General features: G+C 40.1%; 2 protein-coding genes across 3 annotated transcripts in view; both read left to right on the plus strand.

The window, feature by feature from the left end:
* The window catches only part of carm1 (coactivator-associated arginine methyltransferase 1), a 39,933-nt gene extending 35,515 nt beyond the window's left edge, over positions 1–4,418 (plus strand). The window contains exons 14-16 of the mRNA XM_015012562.2: positions 1,183–1,260; positions 1,978–2,046; positions 2,125–4,418. Of these exons, the coding sequence (XP_014868048.2) occupies positions 1,183–1,260; positions 1,978–2,046; positions 2,125–2,264 (287 nt within the window). The 3' untranslated portion in view covers positions 2,265–4,418. The remainder of the gene's footprint in view (positions 1–1,182; positions 1,261–1,977; positions 2,047–2,124) is intronic.
* Positions 4,419–7,431: 3,013 nt separating this feature from the next.
* The window catches only part of abat (4-aminobutyrate aminotransferase), a 40,371-nt gene continuing 29,472 nt past the window's right edge, over positions 7,432–18,330 (plus strand). The window contains exons 1-2 of one of the 2 annotated variants that reach the window (XM_015012563.2): positions 7,432–7,536; positions 8,075–8,129. The gene's annotated coding sequence lies outside the window, so the exon portion shown is untranslated. Of the gene's footprint in view, positions 7,537–8,074; positions 8,130–14,461; positions 14,833–18,330 lie in introns of those variants that run through there. The other variant, XM_088008030.1, reaches the window with a different exon arrangement.

Consider the following 18,330-nt stretch of genomic DNA (forward strand, 5'->3'; position numbering starts at 1 on the left):
CATTAATTGAATTTTATTTTAACAAATCAAAGTTCCTTTATAATGATAATTAATTTATCATTATAAATGATAAGGCTGAGCAATATGGCAGAAAAATGTATGACAATATAAGCCTTTCATATCGGTAGATATCGATAGTTATTGAGGTTTTTGTTTTGAATATCTGAAATCCTTCCAAACTGATGACGAGACCTGTCCTGTTTTAGCCACAGTTTTCACTTCACATGATTGTTTTTACTTTTAGCCAGTTATTAGCATGGTGGCAAAACCTGAACCTGATGCTGCATAAGTTACTCAACAGGTTGTTGCTAGGTAACCAAAGACCTCCTTGCTCAGCTAGCAGCTAAAACCTTTTGTTCTGTTCAGTGAATATTCTATCAAATGTATTATATATTGATATTGATCACATGTATCACAATATATATATGATTATTGATTTCTCGTGCAGCCCAAATAAATGATGCTTTAAATGGCAGTATTCAGCCTGATGATGGCGCTCACCACAGGGTCTGTTAGCTAAAGCCCATGCAGCCTTACCACCATGACTGACTGGACCGGCAGACAACATCGGTTTGACTGGCGTGTTCCATCTGGGACGCTGAGCACATGGACATGGACTCATTTAAGGAAACCCAGATCAGCTGAACAGGCTGCAGAGCCATGAAGAGGTCATGATATTTTGAAACATGACTGCATGCTTCAGCTTCAGTGGGTGTAGCTGACAGAACCTGACAGTGGGACTAGCAGCAGGGTTCACTTGATGCAGATTATTCCTAAATGCTGGGATTGGAATCTAGTCGTCTCCAATAATCATCATGTTTAATGCTTCTGTTAAACAACAGAGAGCAGGAAGGGAACAAACAAAACCAATCCAGACCCTGTTAAGTATGTTTTGATTTTCTTTTTTCCTTTTTTTTTTTTTCCTCCTGTTTTTGATCATCTGAAAATCTCTCTACATTTGTGTTTAACCTGGACAGGATGTTTTACGTCCTCTATAAAACGTTACGTAGTTATAAATGCCAGGTGTCCTTCATTTCCTCTAGTGTTTTATTGGATGAAGTTGGATTCAGAATGATTTAATGCAGCGCTAATTCAGAGCTTCTGTTTGATAAATCTTTGTGAAGTCAGAACTGGGTGACCTTAGTGGTAGATGCTAACTGCTGTGTCTGCTCTGTCCATCAGGGATGCCAACAGCTTATGACCTCAGCACAGTCATTGGAAGCGGCCCAGCAGTGTCTCACAACAACCTCATCCCTCTAGGTAGGAGTCTGCCTCTCCGCTCCTCATGCAGGGAACCAGCAAAACAACTCCTGTTTGCTGAACTGAACACACAGCACTGTTGTTTTCACATCTGTTCATGTCTTTATTTTCAGAAAAGTGATCTGGTTAATTTCTTTTCTAACATACTAGAAGTGACTGAGATCAGATGTATGCAGTATGTAGCACACCCTCTGAATGATCAATAAACGTCTAACATTTAACAGTGAAACTGGAAAATATTTTAAATATCTAAAATACAACAAACAGTAATATGGATTCTTAAGTCTCTGTAAACAAATGAGCTCTGAGACTGAAGCCTTTTGTCATCCAGTCTGCTGGAAAGAGACACAAAACAATCAATCATGGAAATGGAAATATTGAGTTAGTTTTAATTCATCATTGATTAATTGGTTTACTGTTACAGGTTTAATGATCAGTCACTTTAACTAGCTCAACTAGTTAAAGTTTGGGACGTTTTGCTCTGTTGAAGAACAGCAGCAGGTTCTAGCAGTACCGGTCCTGACCAGGCCCACAGGACATTCCATCATGTGCTAACTGATGCTACCAAGTTAGCTGAGGTAGTGGTGGGGTTTGGGTTGCTATAGTTACTACATAACATTTTAGAAGCAAGGATTAATTCTTTAATCTGACTGCTGTCTGTCTCTGTCCCTGTCTCTCTGACCTCTCTCTGTCCTCTCTGTCTTTGTCCCCTCCCAGTAAACACAGGGATAGTGAACCACACCCACTCGAGGATGGGCTCCATCATGAGCACAGGAATAGTCCAAGGTAATCTGCCATTCACACAGCGTCTCCTGAAGCCTGGTCCTCAGAAGTCATGAAGCCATGCTCTGCTCTCTGTTCCAGGGGCCACAACGGGCCAGTCGGGCCCCAGCAGCAGCGGTACCTACTATCCCATCACCAACCAGTTCACCATGGGGGGCGCTGCCATCTCCATGGCGTCCCCCATGGTCATCCCCAGCAACACCATGCATTATGGCAGTTAAAGTAAAGATCTTGTAAAGACATATCGGACCCTCTGCCCCTCCCCGCATGAAAGGAACCTCCTCCTCCCCCCTTTCATCATCCACAACCAAAATCAGGAAACCAAAACTAGTGCTGTGCTGGCGTCCCTTGCCCTGTCCATCCGTCCATGCCTGTCTTGCTGAAGACTGAGGCGTCCCAGTAGTCCTCCCTGTGGAGCTCCTCCAGTATCCACCGTTATCACAGTCCATCCACACACTGCTCCTGCTCTGCTCTGTTTTTAACTGTCGGGACCCTTTAAGTTGTCCTCACCATTCTGACTAACCCCGACCCCCTCTGTCTTGGGCTTCTGTCTTCCTGTTTCCATGGTGACCCTCGTCTCCGGGCCCGCTCAGCAGAACGCAGACAGTCCCAGTCCGGTTCTCACCTCCAGCTTGTTTTCCAATGACATTCAGCTTCGAGACCTTTAGGAGACGCATGCTGGTCACCTTCCATGCTGAGTGATGCTGTCAGACCTCTGAACATGTATGCTGTTAGCATTAGCTCTGTGTGCTCTACCACATGACCAGTCTATAGAAGCTGGCAGATCTACAGATGTTTAAAACGATATGAGATGAAGCTGCTTCAAATGTTCCTCTGGACTCACCAGGCAGGAACTTCATATCTGTTTCAAACCTAAAAGATTTTTAGTGAAGCAAAACTCACAGCAGCATTGTGCACTTAATTTTTATATATCAGCCCTAATAATCTTCACTGTAGGAAGGCACAGGTTTCTTTACCTGCATTCTTGACTAGCAGCAGCAGGGGGCAGTGTTCAACAACCGTTTTCATATAGAATCAAATGGCAGGTGATGCTTCTGGTTTTAAACTCTATGAAGATGAGCTATTAATAATCTGCTGATGGTGAACAGATCATCTAGAAGGAAACCTTTAAAAGGTGAATAGACTATTTTGTGAAATATCACACAAACTGTTTCCACATGTGGTGAGTGGGGCTGGATACACTGCAAAAACATAAAGTCTAACCAAGCATCTTTGTCCATATTCTAATGAAAATATTTTTGGCAGATTATTTCACTTATGGGAAAATGTCATACTGTAAGTGAAATAATCTGTCAGTGACTTCAAAAAAGCTCTTATAGCTTGCTGAAAAGTTACTTTTAAGTTAATTTTGTTGTATTCAAGTGTACAAAAATATCTGTACTAGAAACTAGACAAATATACTTGGTTAGACTTTGCTTTAGCAGCACAAGAGCTTGATGGGTTTGAGGTTTAAGCTATGAAGTTGACCAAACAGTGACATGGAGCAGCAGTCAAATAGCCAGCTATATATATATTGCTATATATATTGCTATATATATATATATATATATATATATATATATATATATATATATATATATATATAGAGCCTTTGTATGCAAACAACCGAGAGAAGAAGATGTTCTTCTGCTTAAACACTCAGCATGGAAGGTGATGAATGTTTTGCTCTGCTGAAACATTCAGCCCAGCCTAAACATGGGCTCCTTCATCCTGGCTCGGTGTGAGGAATCAGCTGGAAGAACGGAGCATAAGGCAGTGGCCCCTGGATCCTCCTCTGTGTCCCCCACTTCACGTTTACCTGAGACTCAAGTGTCTGGGAGCCAGAGCTCCTCATCCGTTCACTTCCGTACGAGCATCAGCATATCATCGTTGTCTATAGCCTCCACCCACATCCACTTTTATCAGGAAAGGAAGGAGAGAGACTGACACTTTTATGCATTACTTCCAGTGTCACAACTGTTGGAACTTGATTTTGCAAGTTTTTAGGAGAGCTTAGGAAAATGTCTCTTAGTAGGAACTATTTTTGTTGATTTGATTTTTTTTGTTTGTTTTTTTTTCCTCTTTCACAAGAAAAGAAAAAAAAAAGAAATTAAATGTGGAAATGTTCCAACCCATCCTGGAATCCTGGAATGTTGTAGTACTTTAGTTCCTTCTTTCCTCTTTGTAATATAGACTGTGGACACAAGCGATGTTTTCCATGTGCTAGTTAGCCTGTAGTCATACTGTCCCTCTCATCATGGACTCATGCTCTCTGTATTCAAATGGTGGCATCCACTGTTGATCATGGAACAGTGTAAAGGATTACTGTCATTTGTGTGTGTTGACCAATGAGAAATAACATGTTTGACGCTGTCTGACACTGACTCTTCCGCTCAAGACGCAGCTTTAGAAAGTCCTAAAGGTTGCAGTGTTCTCCCTCTCCACACTACAGGTAGATAACTTCTGTACTATAACACCAAATCCAGTTTTTGTTCCAGTACTTAAAGCTATAAACTCTACAGTAATACAAATATTCCATGACTCAAAGTTGAGCGATGTTGGAAAACAAAATATTTCACCCAGTGAAGGCTTTTAACTGGTCAAAAGATGGATAATGATCAGAACTGTAGGGACCAACAATTTAATAATTTCTATCAACTTGAACATGAAAATGAAGCTCCTAAGTTTACGTATGCAGTTTTGAATTATGTTTTCCTTTTATAGGATTCAAATGGGACATGATCATGGAGTCACAGACTTGCTGCCCCCATGTTCAGACCCACCTGCTAGTGACTTATTAAAACAGGTGATCTGACAGCAAGTCAGAGAAAAAGGGGGATTGAAATGATGCTACACATGGTGTGGTTGTTGTCAGGCTTCCAGCAATTGCTATGATAAACCTTCAGTTATCCAGTGAGCAGCACCTGGTGTGATGGGTCTGAAATACTTAGATGGCCAGGTCACAATTTGATGTAGATATGAAAGAACTGATCTGTCTAACCATGTATATGTGACTTAGGCTGCTGGTGGTGGTATAACGATGTGGAGTTTTGTTATTCACACACTTTGTACCAGGTAAATATAATTCAAAGAGGGAGCGTCATTTTATAACCTAATCTAGTAACTACTTACCTGCTGCATATATCAAATATGACTTAAAAGAAATTTGACTTTAATAAGTCACTTTTTATTTAAGAAGTCAAGAACTTCTTTAATAAGAGGTTCTTGGTCTTTCTGACACTGCCTTCAAATTCAAAAATACTCTGTAGATCTCACAGGTAAATTCATTAATTCAAATTCCTCAAAGAGTTTTTGTAGATCCTGCCGTTTGGCAGGAAGGATCTCCTGTAGTGGTCTGTGTCACAGCAAATTTGAAGAAGCCTCCGACTGAAGCCAGTTTTTCTAGCAGCAACGAAGAGGATGCTCAATGGTTTCCATAATTTTCTTGATTTTCTGTAAAATCCTTTGCATCGTCATCTCCAAAGGTTCCACAGTCTTCCCCAGAACAGAACAAGAACTAGCCTTTATCAGGTCGTTGAGTCTTTTTTAGGTCCCTGGTTCTGATGCTGTTGCCCCAACAGATGATGGCAAAATAGATGACAATCTCAACAACAGACTGATAGACGATCTGCAGCATCTTGCTTCAAACCTTGAAGGATCTTGTCTTCAAGTCCAGTCTGCTCTGTTCCTTCTTAGAGATGCTTCATTGTTGCGTCTCCGGTCCAATCTGTTGTCCAGATGAACATTGAGATATTTATATTCCTCAACCACCTCCACGTCTTCACCCATGATGGAAATGGGATTTGATCTAATCCCGTTTCTCCTGAAATCAACAGTTATCTTCTTTATTTTATTTTCAGGATATGATTGTTTTCACACCAAGCCCTCCACCAGATCTCTGTACTCAGATTCTTATCCATCTCTGGTGCACCTGACAACTGCAGGTTAAGTATTTCCGTCAGTCTGGAGTAACAATCCAGTAGCTTGCCATAATCAGTGTGTATATGTGTGTGTGAAGAGGAATGACTGATTTCATTGTAAAGCATCCGAGGGTTGAAAAACAATGTTATTTTTGTTGATATAAGTCAGACTTGTGCTGGGCATCTGAAGTCTACAGAGTGAAGAGGAATGGTGAGAGAACAGTCCCCTGTGTTGCTCCTGTGCTGCTGCTCACATGGTTAGACACACTCCTGCCTCACAAACTATGGTCTTTTTCATGTAGTCATCACATAAATTCTCCATTATGCAGTTTACAACTGTTCTTGGGAATGTTGGACTGAGAAGTAGCTAGTATAATAAACTCAACACGTATGCAGTTCTACCAGGTGATTGCTAATTGCCTCTGCTAGTCTGGAGGAGCTGAGTGAGGGGAGGCGAGTTCTCTGTGAAGTGGAAGCTCAGCTGCGTTTGTCTCCCTGTTCCCTCCCCCTCATGGCTGCAATAGGAGACTAAAGGATTTCTCAAACATGCATAAAAGAATCAAAGCAACATCCAGGTATGTTTTGATGAAATGATATGATATAAACATGATATAAAGTTCAACATTTTAATTTTACATAATACATCCCTTTATAAACAATCCCAGCCATTTATAAATGATACTAAAGTTTATCACCGTCGGTGAGCTGTTCCTCTGATAACGGCTTCCAGCAGGATGATCCACCGTGTCTCAGAGCTCCAATCATCTCTAACTGGTTTTGTCAACATGCCAGTGACTTTGCTCTGATGGCCTCCATTGTCATCACATTGATCCAACCGAGCACCTTCGGAATGCTGGTACATTTGTCATCATAAATGTTCCTAGAGTGTTTCATGCATGTCTGAGAAATCCTTGAGTCTCCCATGGCAACGATTCATGGGGGCCTAAATGCTTGCTCTCACTCAGCACCGCCTATTTAACCAAAGCTCCTCCTTGAAGCTGCAGTCTTGGACTTCCACCTTATATAGCATAGCTCCTCCAGACTAGTGGTAGCAGTAATTAGTGAACACCTGGTGTAACTGGAGTCTGCTGACCTCATATGAACTATTTCTCTGTCCAACTCTCCTAAAAATGGCTGTAAATGGCATTATGAAATGGCTTTGCTGTGACATGCTGAAGGGGAGTGTTGGAAAGAGAAGGAGCTTCTTAAGAGGCAGAGGTCAATTTCAAATTGTGAAAACATTTCTTTTAAGTCATTTTTGATATATTCTGCATTTGTATAACTGAAATAACTTATTTTATTGTACTATAAGATGGCAATCTAATGGGAGAAATATAATAGATTTTATTTATAAAGAATAGTCCCAGGATGTGGCACTAAACCCAGCAGAGGTGTTTTATTTTAGATGGAGAGATAGAGCAGGGCAGATGGTGTCGGGGGCCGGCAGAACAAGCCCCTCCCCTCCCCGGTGCTCCCCTGGCAGTTAAGGACTCGCACTCAGACTCACGCTCAGTACCAACACGCCTCAGTCCCGCAGCGGTACACGCTGTCCTCTTGCTGGAGTTCATCACCGGTAAGTACTCGGCTGCTCTGCACTGGCAGCCCCACGAGACGCTCGGATGGACCAGGTCTCTGTCGCGTGGCGTTGATGTTTGTGCACGCGCTCAGGAACACTCCTAGCATCTGGTCAGCGAGGCTGGGGCGTCCACGGCGCGAGCGCGGTTTTGCCCGTCCCCGCATCTGTGTGAGTGGGACATATCCTGCCGGTACATATTCCTGTCAGCCCGGCTGGCCCGCATTAATATTAATGTGTTCCGGATGAACCGGCAGGATCCAGTCAGAACCAGATTTGAACGCGCTCAGTCATTAGAATGAGTTTTCTCAATAGCATCTTTAACAAGTTTCAGAGTCGCAATGATGTGGATTCAGCCTGGAGGGAGAAAGTAGAGGGCGGGAGACTATAGTGGGGATAAATGAACAGATTTAACTCTACATTCAGCCTGCTCTGATCCAAACACAAATCTGCTAGTAACGTTGTGTTAAACAACATTTAGCTTTTTTCCCTTCTTTCTTTCTTAATGTCTTTGCTAATCAGGTGTTTGTGGCTCCAGGTCCTGTGCTGTTCCATCCAGGACTTCTGACTGTCTGACGCCGTCAGGGCATCTGGTAAGAAATTCAAACGCACAGCTCATTTCCAGGTGCTTGGACGGACACAGGAGGCACTGTAGGTTCACAACAATGCACCTGTGATACTTCGACAGCTTACATAATCACTTCTTACTGACCTCCTTTACCAGTCAACTTCTGTTACCTGGTTGATGTTGAAGAACAGAAACATGCAGATAAAAGAACTCTGTAATCAGTCTTATTTTATCTCTTGCTCACAAATACACTGGAGTCTGTTCTGCAGCCATAAACCTTTCTCGCATACTACAGGCCTTCTTATTCATTCAATCATTCATTCATTCATTAATGCTGACCATATACAGATACACCTCGCGAAACGGAATTATCATCTCAAAGTTAAGTAATTCAGTTCAAAAAGTTAAACTTTCATATATTTTACATGTTTATTTCTGTTAATTTAGATTAATATGGCTTCCAAATAATCAAAGCCAAATTTAATTTTTGAAAAATTAGAATATTTCATTAAAAAAATAATTTCTTTGCTTTGTTTTTTTTTTTCTGACATGTTCAGCTGTGGTCTAAAGATCAAAGGGAGGACTGGTAGTATTTGACTGCAGCTCATCGCTAAAGAAGCTTGATGTTCACAGTTCTGTGCTCAGTCATATTCATGGAAAAATGAGTGGAAGGAAAAAGTGTCAGGAAAAGATAAACAAGAAACGGGGATCACTGCAGCCTTGAGAAAACATGGACTGTAGCTGGAGTCAGAGCTCCAAGAGTGGACACACAGCTGTCCAGGACCCGGACTGGACTGGACCAGAACCAGATCAATCTTAAAAGGAAAACCTTTATTACGTTTTAGTAAAATTGCTCACCAAAAATCATTGATAACTTTCTCGATAATTATTTTAATCTAAACGTTAATAAATTTTATAAATGTGTTGTTAGGTTTTAACTTGAACCTTTACCTTTTATATTGATACTTGCTGTAAAAATGTTGTATAGATAGATTACAGTGATTTTAGTATTCAGCTATATGCAGTGCTATATGTACTCAGTAGAGTTCTAAGATTTTAGTTTCAGATCTATAGTTTTATTAATTCTTGCTTTTTTTTAACCTTCAGAGACATTTCTGTCTCAGTTACAATGTAAATGAATCCAGTAGTTCAGGCTGTGTGGTCTACTAGCTGTAGTGTTCAATAACACTGCGCTGCAGCTGGGATTATGCAACAGTTTTCTCGTCGATGCAATTTCAGCTCATCAAGGGCAGGCCACTTTAGACTGGAGCAGACCAGTTTTAGTTGAGCTTCATCATCAACATGTTGATACACGGCCTTCAAACATATCGTAAGCTCCTGTCAGAGAGGTTAGAGAAAGTACAACTATTCATCAACATGAACATTATGACTTCTGACAGAAGTTAATCTTGTTACTGGGATATATCTGTCTGAAATAATCACAGAAACAGCTCTGAACACTGATTAGACAATCAGATACAGATATGAGTTTATTAAGTACACACAATCTGGAAACCTCAAATTCTTCTTTGCTTCTTGTTTGCTGTATTTAATCGTAAACATTTAGAGACATGAAGCAGGATGTCGGCGTCAACAGGTCGGAGGTCAAAGAAATCTGCCAGTGTAGTGTGATCTGTGTGTAGACGTTATTAGACACGTTCCTCCAGCTCAGACCGCCCATGTATCAGTTGCATGACCTCAGGTCACACTCTGTTGAGTCTAATGTAATAAAGTTATCAGCATGATAACTTTATTATCTGAAATTCTGTTGATGCAGAACTACCTGAAAGCAGAGAGAGCTGTTCTGGAAAATGAACAGATTATATAAAACATGCTCTAAGAACACTCCAACTCAGCTGATTCTTGGTTAGTTTTTCCTTTTACACAATGAAGCTTATACAGACCCCCCTTTTTGCCTGGAGTGTTGCCATGGTGACAGGTTGGCACTTCCTGACTTACTTCTCACTGTGGAATAGCAATGAGTGAGGGCATAAGGGGTAGTCAATGGTAGTTGCATGATGCACAAAAGACACCTAAATTCTGCTCCAGAATATCAGTGAAATGTTAAAGTGTTTTGAGCTCTGATCTCATCTCAGTGATCATCATTTATGTGCAATTTAAAAAGAATACTTCAGGAAGCCCAAACAGAAAATACGGGCTCCGAACAACACTTCTGGTGTTATCAGTACATTAGAGTCTTTCAATATAATATTAGATGGAAAAGATTCGAGCAAGAACATTTAGAGGTGATGCAGCTGGCGCCCCATTCCAACACACTGACATGTGTTGTGTAAAGGTTATGAATGGAAATCCTTTAGAGACTACTCTGACCATCAGAAGAACTTTATGCAACAGATATGTCTATATCCTTTGTGTGAAGGCAACTTAGGCAGAAAACATAAAGGACATTAAATGTTGAGGCTAATGTGCTGGCAAGAAATCAAGGAAAAAACTAAGATGAGAAAGTTGTTCCTGATCTCAGATGTTTACAAATGGCAAAAACACCAAGTCTAGTTTTCTCTAAAAGCTATTTACAAGATGCTGGATGACCTGTTTTTAGCTTCTGTTAGCCAACAATCCATTGTCTGTGACCTCAGGGGTAAAAGAAAAGTTCAAAACCTAAATATTATCAAAACAACATTCCAAAAATCTATTGAAAATAAGTTGCATATGAGAAAATTGAGATAAATCAAAAAAGAACATTAAATATTGGGATGATAACTTGATGTAAATCCTCAAAATATTTTTAGGAATAAAAAATTGCATTTGTTGCTGTTAAACCACCATAAGACTCAAGATTTATTCATGAATCGACTCTGCAGCCTCATGTCATTATCCTGAGTCTGTGACAACTTCCATCAGAATCCTTTCAGACATTTAGTGAAATAAGCCTCACCCATGGGCGTAGGAAGCGGGGGGGACACGGGGGACATGTCCCCCCCAATATTGGAGAGAGCCACATTCGTCCCCCCCAATAATTTCACTGCAGTTGCGAAGAATTTTAAAATCTTCCACTCCCGTGCTTTTATTTTGAAGGCGCATAACAGCGCATTCAGCAGAGCGCTTCCTGCCCCTCCCCCCTCTGAACGGCTCAGAGTAAAGGCAGCAGCAGACAGAGTCAGAAACTCCGTTTGAAGGAGGTAAACTGTCTGTCAGGAATGTTGCCATGAATATCGCTCGTTTATAACATCTTCTTGTCAGTTTACTTTCATATATAGAACTAAATCTTTTTGGTTAAGCCGTTTTAATTCTGGAATAGTCACATGTCCAAAATTTTACCACTAACTTTAACAGTTGGCTAGTCTAGTCACAATGATTTAGACTGAAACAGCAGCAAAATTAGCCTTTTTATTATTTAAACTGAGCAACACCTGATCATACTCGACCACTTAACATGTATTTATATATTATATTATATTATATTATATTATATATTTAGGAGAACAGCAGTGCTAGAATGATGTTGAAGAAAGGTGAAGAAGCTCTGGTGAGATCTTCATTTAGTTTATTGAAATATGTATTAACTGTTTTTAATTTTTAAATAAACTAAACTATTTTATTATGAGAGGAGCAGGTCAGGGAAGACATCGGAGAGCCAGTTGGCGTTTCAGGGTGTGAAGATATAAAAATTATATTAATTATAATAGAACCAGAAAGGAGAACAGGAGGAGACTGATGTCAGGTTGATTTCTTTCAACTTTCAATATTTTTTCATTATTTCCAGTTAATGGTTAGAAGACAATAAGAAAAGTGCTTGAGGAGAGGTTTAAAAATAAATTAGTGAAAATTTTTGCTACACAGTAAATAGAGTTGAGATGTATAATAATGTATACATCTGAAAATTAAGTTGTTTAAATTCTCATTCTGTATGATAAAAACATACGTTTTATATTTAGTTCACATTCTGACACTGTACATTACTGTAGTGTCTGTTGTAAATCCATGAATCCATGCAGAAACACATATCCGTAGATATTTTAGTTAAATGTTTGCGGCTGAAAATGACAGGAGAAAAAAAACATTTAGTCTTTTTGCCTTGGTGTTTTTCTTGGATCTTTGGTAAGTTACTGAATGCAGGGCTGGGAAGTGAGACTGAGTTAACAGTGAGGAGCTAAGGTGTCTGTTAGACGTGAAAAGTATAATTTTTGTTTATTTTGTAGATCAAACTGTTGCACTGATGTAGAGAGATGTTCAAGAAGAACAAAACTTGTTTTTTTAGATTTTATTTTTGTTAGTCAAACTGCTGTATTGAGTTTAAAACTGTTGTGTCTTATTTTATGAGCTGTTTTCTACTTTGGTTTTAGAAATAAGTAGAACCTGTTCAATTGCCAGTCAATTTATATCAATGCATTTTGACCAATAAGATACATCAGAATCTGGTCGGCTCTGTGCTACCAGAGTATTTATCTTGCTAGTTGTGAGGCAAATGCTAAAGTGAGTGTTTATCCTGGAATGACAGTCATTATATTATGCATAACTTTAATCTGACTATTGGATTGTAAATAGTAATGTGTTAGAATACTTGTTACTGAAACAAGGGTCAGATTAGAGTAACGCGTTACTGATGTGTTGATGGCATAATTGTTTGACATTTCTGCTCAAGCTATTTACTCATCTGTCAGGTTTCCGATATGCGTCCCCCCCAATGACAGACTCGTTCCTACGCCCTTGGCCTCACCTAACTAAAGTCCCCAGCAGAGTTGGACATTTGCCAAAATTGTTTAAAATAAAACAAAAGTAACTTTCATCCAATTATCTGTTGCTATATTTAGACATGCCCAATTAACCTTTTAGCTAACCGCAGCAAAAACTAAGGTTTTAATTCTTACACACACATATGTTTTTTGTGGCACTCGTGGCCTTTCTTCAACAGTAGCCAGACAGGAAGAAGGGCAGAGAGGAGGAGATGTGCAGTGGACGTCGCAGGCTGGGAATCGAACCAGGGACCACTGGGTAGAGAACTGTAGCCTCTGCTCTAGCGCTCTAATTCACTTTTGAGGTCATGAGTTAAAAGTTACAATCCTTGATAATAGCACCACCTATTGGTGGTGCTATTGGTTACTGGCTCACATTAATGAACCCCAGCGGTTCATTACTGTGTTACTGCAGTAACTTAATGGTTAGCTTTTAATGTATTCCAGAGCGTCTGGTCTGTCTTTCAATACTGATAAATGTGTTAATTCAGGCTCTGATGCGTCTATTGTCTCCATTACAGTTAAGTCCGAATTTAAATATCTGGGAATATTGATTTGAAAAAATACTACTAGAAGAGAGTAGGAAAACATTGGAAGATACTTGGAATGGATGAAGAGGTCCTTGAGCCGTTGGTTAACTAGAGATCTGTTTTTGGATGGACTCTTCTATCCAAAGCTGAAGGATTGTCCAAATAAATTTCTCCATGCCATTCTGCTTTTATCGCTGACAAAAATATTAGGAAAGCCAATTCAATAATCTTTCAATTATCTGGAGGAACAAAACTCACTATTTATGATGATCTCATCTTATTAAAGATTATGATAAGGGTGGAATTAGGAATTTTATTTAGAATAAATTTGCTGAAGATCTATTTGTCTCTTTCCAACTCAGTGTGGTTTCATGTCCCTAAAGTCATATTTAATAAGTTTGGTGACTTGGATTTCTTGCTTTAATGTGATTTTGTATTAACCAAGATTCCTATTTCACTGCCTTAACTTTCATAAACAAGTTTTGCATTTTTGGAAAATGATATTTGCCCACAACTTTACCCCACATGGATCCGTATTGTGGAATGATGTTGGTAAATAGAAAATCCACTTTTAAAACTGTCTGGTATGAAAAAGGTGTTGTATTTGTCACTGACTTAATGGACAATAATGGTGTTTTGTTAAATCATAGAGAATTTACCAACAAATGTAATCTGAACTGTACTTGTTATGAATATCTAAAAATATGCAAAGCTATTCCTGTAGCTCTTATTCATCTTATCCAAAATATCTTAAGATATTCTAATGTTTCGGGGCTTCCGGGAACACCATGGAGTGAAGACGTGCTTCTCGAGGCTCCGCAAAAGCAGGGACAAAACATTTATTTTAAAGCACACCCCTATTTATAAATCAGCCTCGCATATGTATATAATGGTGCGCTTCTAATCCCTGGTTCATTTGACACCTTTTTTGGTCGATAAGTCGTTTGTTTTAATAACTTTTTGTGACAGGCCGCGGTCGTCGCCCCGAACCTAGCCAGCGTGCACTAGCTACAGAGCGCCCGACCCGGGCCCGAAACGGACTGGTTTGTCACTTTTGGGTGGATCCCTTGTCTCCTGCATGGTGGCACTAAGACTGATATTACTGCGGGCACGGGTGAGCATAAAAGAGTGGTTTTCGTCCTTGGATGGTCCATTGTGCTGAAGCTAATTATTGGTTGCGCTCGCTCGTGTCGCTGAACTGTGACGTCATCGTTTACGCCAACTTTCTTCGGCACTGTTTGGGACCATTTTCTGCTTTAAAGTACTGTGACTCTTGTAAAATGGACAAGAGGGAAACTAAGGGACCTCGTCAGAGACGTACTGCCGCTGAGACGGGCTCCGGATCGGGCGCGCTCCGGATGGATGAGACACCGCTGGGGAGCGACGAGCGTGGATCAGATACACCGCTCAGTGAGGCAACATTCACCAAAGCACTGCAAGGTCTGAAGCAAGACATTTGTGATACTTTTGACTCGAGGATCGACGCTCTTACTCTCACATTAAGGTCAGAAATTAAATCCGTGAAGGCTGAGCTTAATGCTAATATAAACTCCATCCAGTCTCTTGTTGAATCTCAGGGAGCCACAATCAAAGAGCTCGAGGTTTCTGCTACCTCTTGCAGTGATGATTTGTCCTCCCTGCAGTCCTCTGTATCTGGTTTAGTAGAGGAAGTTAAACAACTACAGGCTAAATGTGAGGATCTGGAGGGAAGGTCAAGGCGTAATAATATTCGTCTCATCGGGCTGGCTGAAGGACTGGAACTGCCCAGTTCCAGAGAATTCATCTCACAGCTTCTGCGTGACCTTTTGGGATTGGAGGATGTGCCGCTTCTGGACCGGGCTCACCGATCTAGCAGGGAAAAACCTAAAGAAGGAGCTCCACCTCGACCAATTATCATCAGAGTGCATTATTTTCATGTGAAGGAACTGATTCTGCGCCGGGCAAGTGCTGCTGCACCTCTTCTCTATCAGGGCAGGAAAATTTTTATCTTTCCAGACTTTACGTCATCAGTGGCCAAAAAACGCTCACAATTTGGGAATGCCAAACGTCTCCTACACTCGTGCCCTTGCGTTAAGTTTGGTCTGTTCTACCCTGCTGAGTTGAGAATTACACTGCCAAATGGAGTTGTTCGCAAGTTTTCCGACCCCGAAGCTGCCACAGACTTTATTAAGAAACTGGGAGGTGGTGCTCCTTCTGACTAATAACTTTGACTTGGTTTGAGGCTGATGTTCGTTATTTCTGATTTATATTTGTGAAATGGTAATCTGAGGGTTTTTTTTTTTTTTTTTTTTTTTGATTCTAATCATTTACTTATCTTATTTATGATGTTTTATTTATTTTTCTTTAATTTTTAAAAAAAATGTATTTTATTTTATAAATATTACTATATTATATTATTTATACTTTATTAAATCTCCCCCCCTTTTTTAGTTTTTCTATCCTTACTACTGATTTATTTCCTATATATACTTTATTTGTTTATTTATATTTCTGTGTGTGTATGGGTATGTAGATGCATATCTATTTATACACTTAATTAGATAATATAATTTGATCCACTTTTTTTTGTTCCTGCTTTGCACTGGTGGGAGCTGAGTTCTACTGGGTCCGTGGATGCTTGAGAAGAGGTATCTAGTAGTTAGCAAAAGGGGGTATGCGCGCATCTTGTTTGGGAAGATGCTTCAGCAATCAGGGGTAAGTTCTAACGTTCTTGTTTTGTCGTACTGTTTTTCACATGTTATTTGGTCTTTAAGTGCTATCAATGGGTCATTCTTTACACAGATTGATGGATGTCACAATCTAATTGTGATAATTTACTAAAGGGTCAGGTTTTCAAGTTTTGTAGCTGGAATTGTAAGGGTTTAAATCAACCCATTAAAAGGAGTAAAGTGCTCCATCATTTACAGCATTTGGGTGCTCAAATTGTGTTTTTACAAGAAACCCACTTGAAAGTTTCAGATCATTCTAGACTCCGGAAAGGCTGGGTTGGCCAAATGTATCACTCAACTTTTCAAGGTAAATCTCGAGGTGCTGCTATTTTAATTCACAAATCAGTACCATTTGTGTCTTCTAACATTATTACTGATCCTAATGGTAGGTACATTATTGTTTGTGGGAGCATCTTTAATACAAAATTAGTTTTGGCTAATGTGTACGCTCCGAATTGGGACGATTATAATTTTTTTAGTTCCTTTTTTACCAAAATTCCAGATTTATCCTCACATTTTCTTATCTTGGCTGGTGATTTGAACTGTTGGCTGGATCCTTTGGATCGGTCATCAAATAATGTTAACAGACAATCACATTCTTCCAAAGTTGTTAATAACTTTCTTAAAGAATTCTCAGTTATCGATGCCTGGCGCTTTCTTAACCCTACTCGTAAAGAATATACCTTTTTCTCCCCAGTTCACCATACATACACTCGTATTGATTACATTCTTTTGGACAGCCGACTGATACCACATATCCGGTCTTGTTCTCACAATGCCATTGTAATTTCAGATCATGCTCCTGTGACATTGGACCTGGTGATGGGAGGTGGCTCTCCTTCTGTTGTTCCTTGGCGCTTGAACACACGTCTGTTGTCTGACGATAAGTTTGTTGCCTTTGTTACTTCAAAAATAGACTTCTTCATTGCCACAAATGATACTCCAGGTACATCACCCTCTCTCTTGTGGGAGACTTTTAAGGCTTTTATACGAGGACAGATTATATCCTACAGTAGTTTCGAAACTAAACAGAGAAGGGCAAAGTTGTCAGAACTTACAACTCGAATTCTGCAGTTGGACGAACTATACGCAGCTTCCCCCTCACCCGAGGCATACAATGTTAGGTTGTCTTTACAGGCAGAGTTTGACCGATTGGCATCAGTACAAGTGGAGGAGATGCTTTTGAAGTCGCAGCATGCCCAATATGAATATGGTGACAAGGCCAGTAAACTACTTTCTCACCAACTTCGTAACGCGTCAGCAACACACTTTATCCCACAGATCCAAACTCACAATGGCATTTCTTCGGATCCACAAATAATTAATAACCAGTTCCAAGAATTTTATTCGTCATTATACGTGTCTGAATGTCCATTTGATATTTTGTCTCTGGACTCTTTCTGTGATAACCTTGTTTTTCCTGTACTAGACCGAACTTATAGTCTTAAAATGGAAGAGCCCTTGGCTGTAGAAGAAGTTCTACGTGCTCTTAATAATATGCAAAATTCAAAATGCCCAGGACAGGATGGATTTCCTGTCGAATTTTATAAAAAGTTCAGTCTTAAATTGGCTCCCCTCCTACTGAACATGTTTAGGCACTCATTTGAAACTGGAACTCTCCCTACATCCTTGTTACAGGCTTCTATTTCTTTGATCCTGAAGAAGGATAAAGATCCTTTATCTTGTGGCTCCTATCGCCCAATTTCTCTTTTAAATGTAGACTATAAAATTCTCGCCAAACTTTTAGCCCTCCGTTTAGAAACTGTCTTGCCATCGTTGATCAGTCCTGACCAGACTGGATTTATTAAGGGGAGATATGCCTTCTCCAATGTTAGACGGTTATTTAATGTGCTCTATAACCCCACAGATTCTTGTGAAGCTGAATTTGCGATTAGTCTGGATGCGGAGAAGGCGTTTGACAGAGTGGAGTGGGGTTACCTTTTTTATGTACTTCAACGTTTTGGATTTGGTAATAAGTTTGTTTCATGGATAAAGCTCTTGTACACTTCTCCACTTGCCTCTGTCAAAACAAATTCCATTTACTCTAAATACTTTCCTCTCTTCAGAGGCACTAGACAGGGGTGCCCCATGTCCCCACTACTTTTTGCAATAGCTATAGAGCCACTGGCCATCTCACTTAGATCCAATACACATTTAAGTGGGGTCACAAGATCAGGCATCGAACAGCGGCTCTCCTTGTACGCCGACGACTTGCTTCTTTATATTTCTAAACCAGCCTCTTCAGTCCCTGTTGTACTTTCAACTCTTGATCAATTTAGCCGCATCTCTGGCTA

Source organism: Poecilia mexicana, unplaced genomic scaffold, assembly GCF_051168715.1.
Source record: "Poecilia mexicana isolate PSO_F unplaced genomic scaffold, ASM5116871v1 scaffold_8, whole genome shotgun sequence".
Classification (NCBI taxonomy): domain Eukaryota; kingdom Metazoa; phylum Chordata; class Actinopteri; order Cyprinodontiformes; family Poeciliidae; genus Poecilia; species Poecilia mexicana.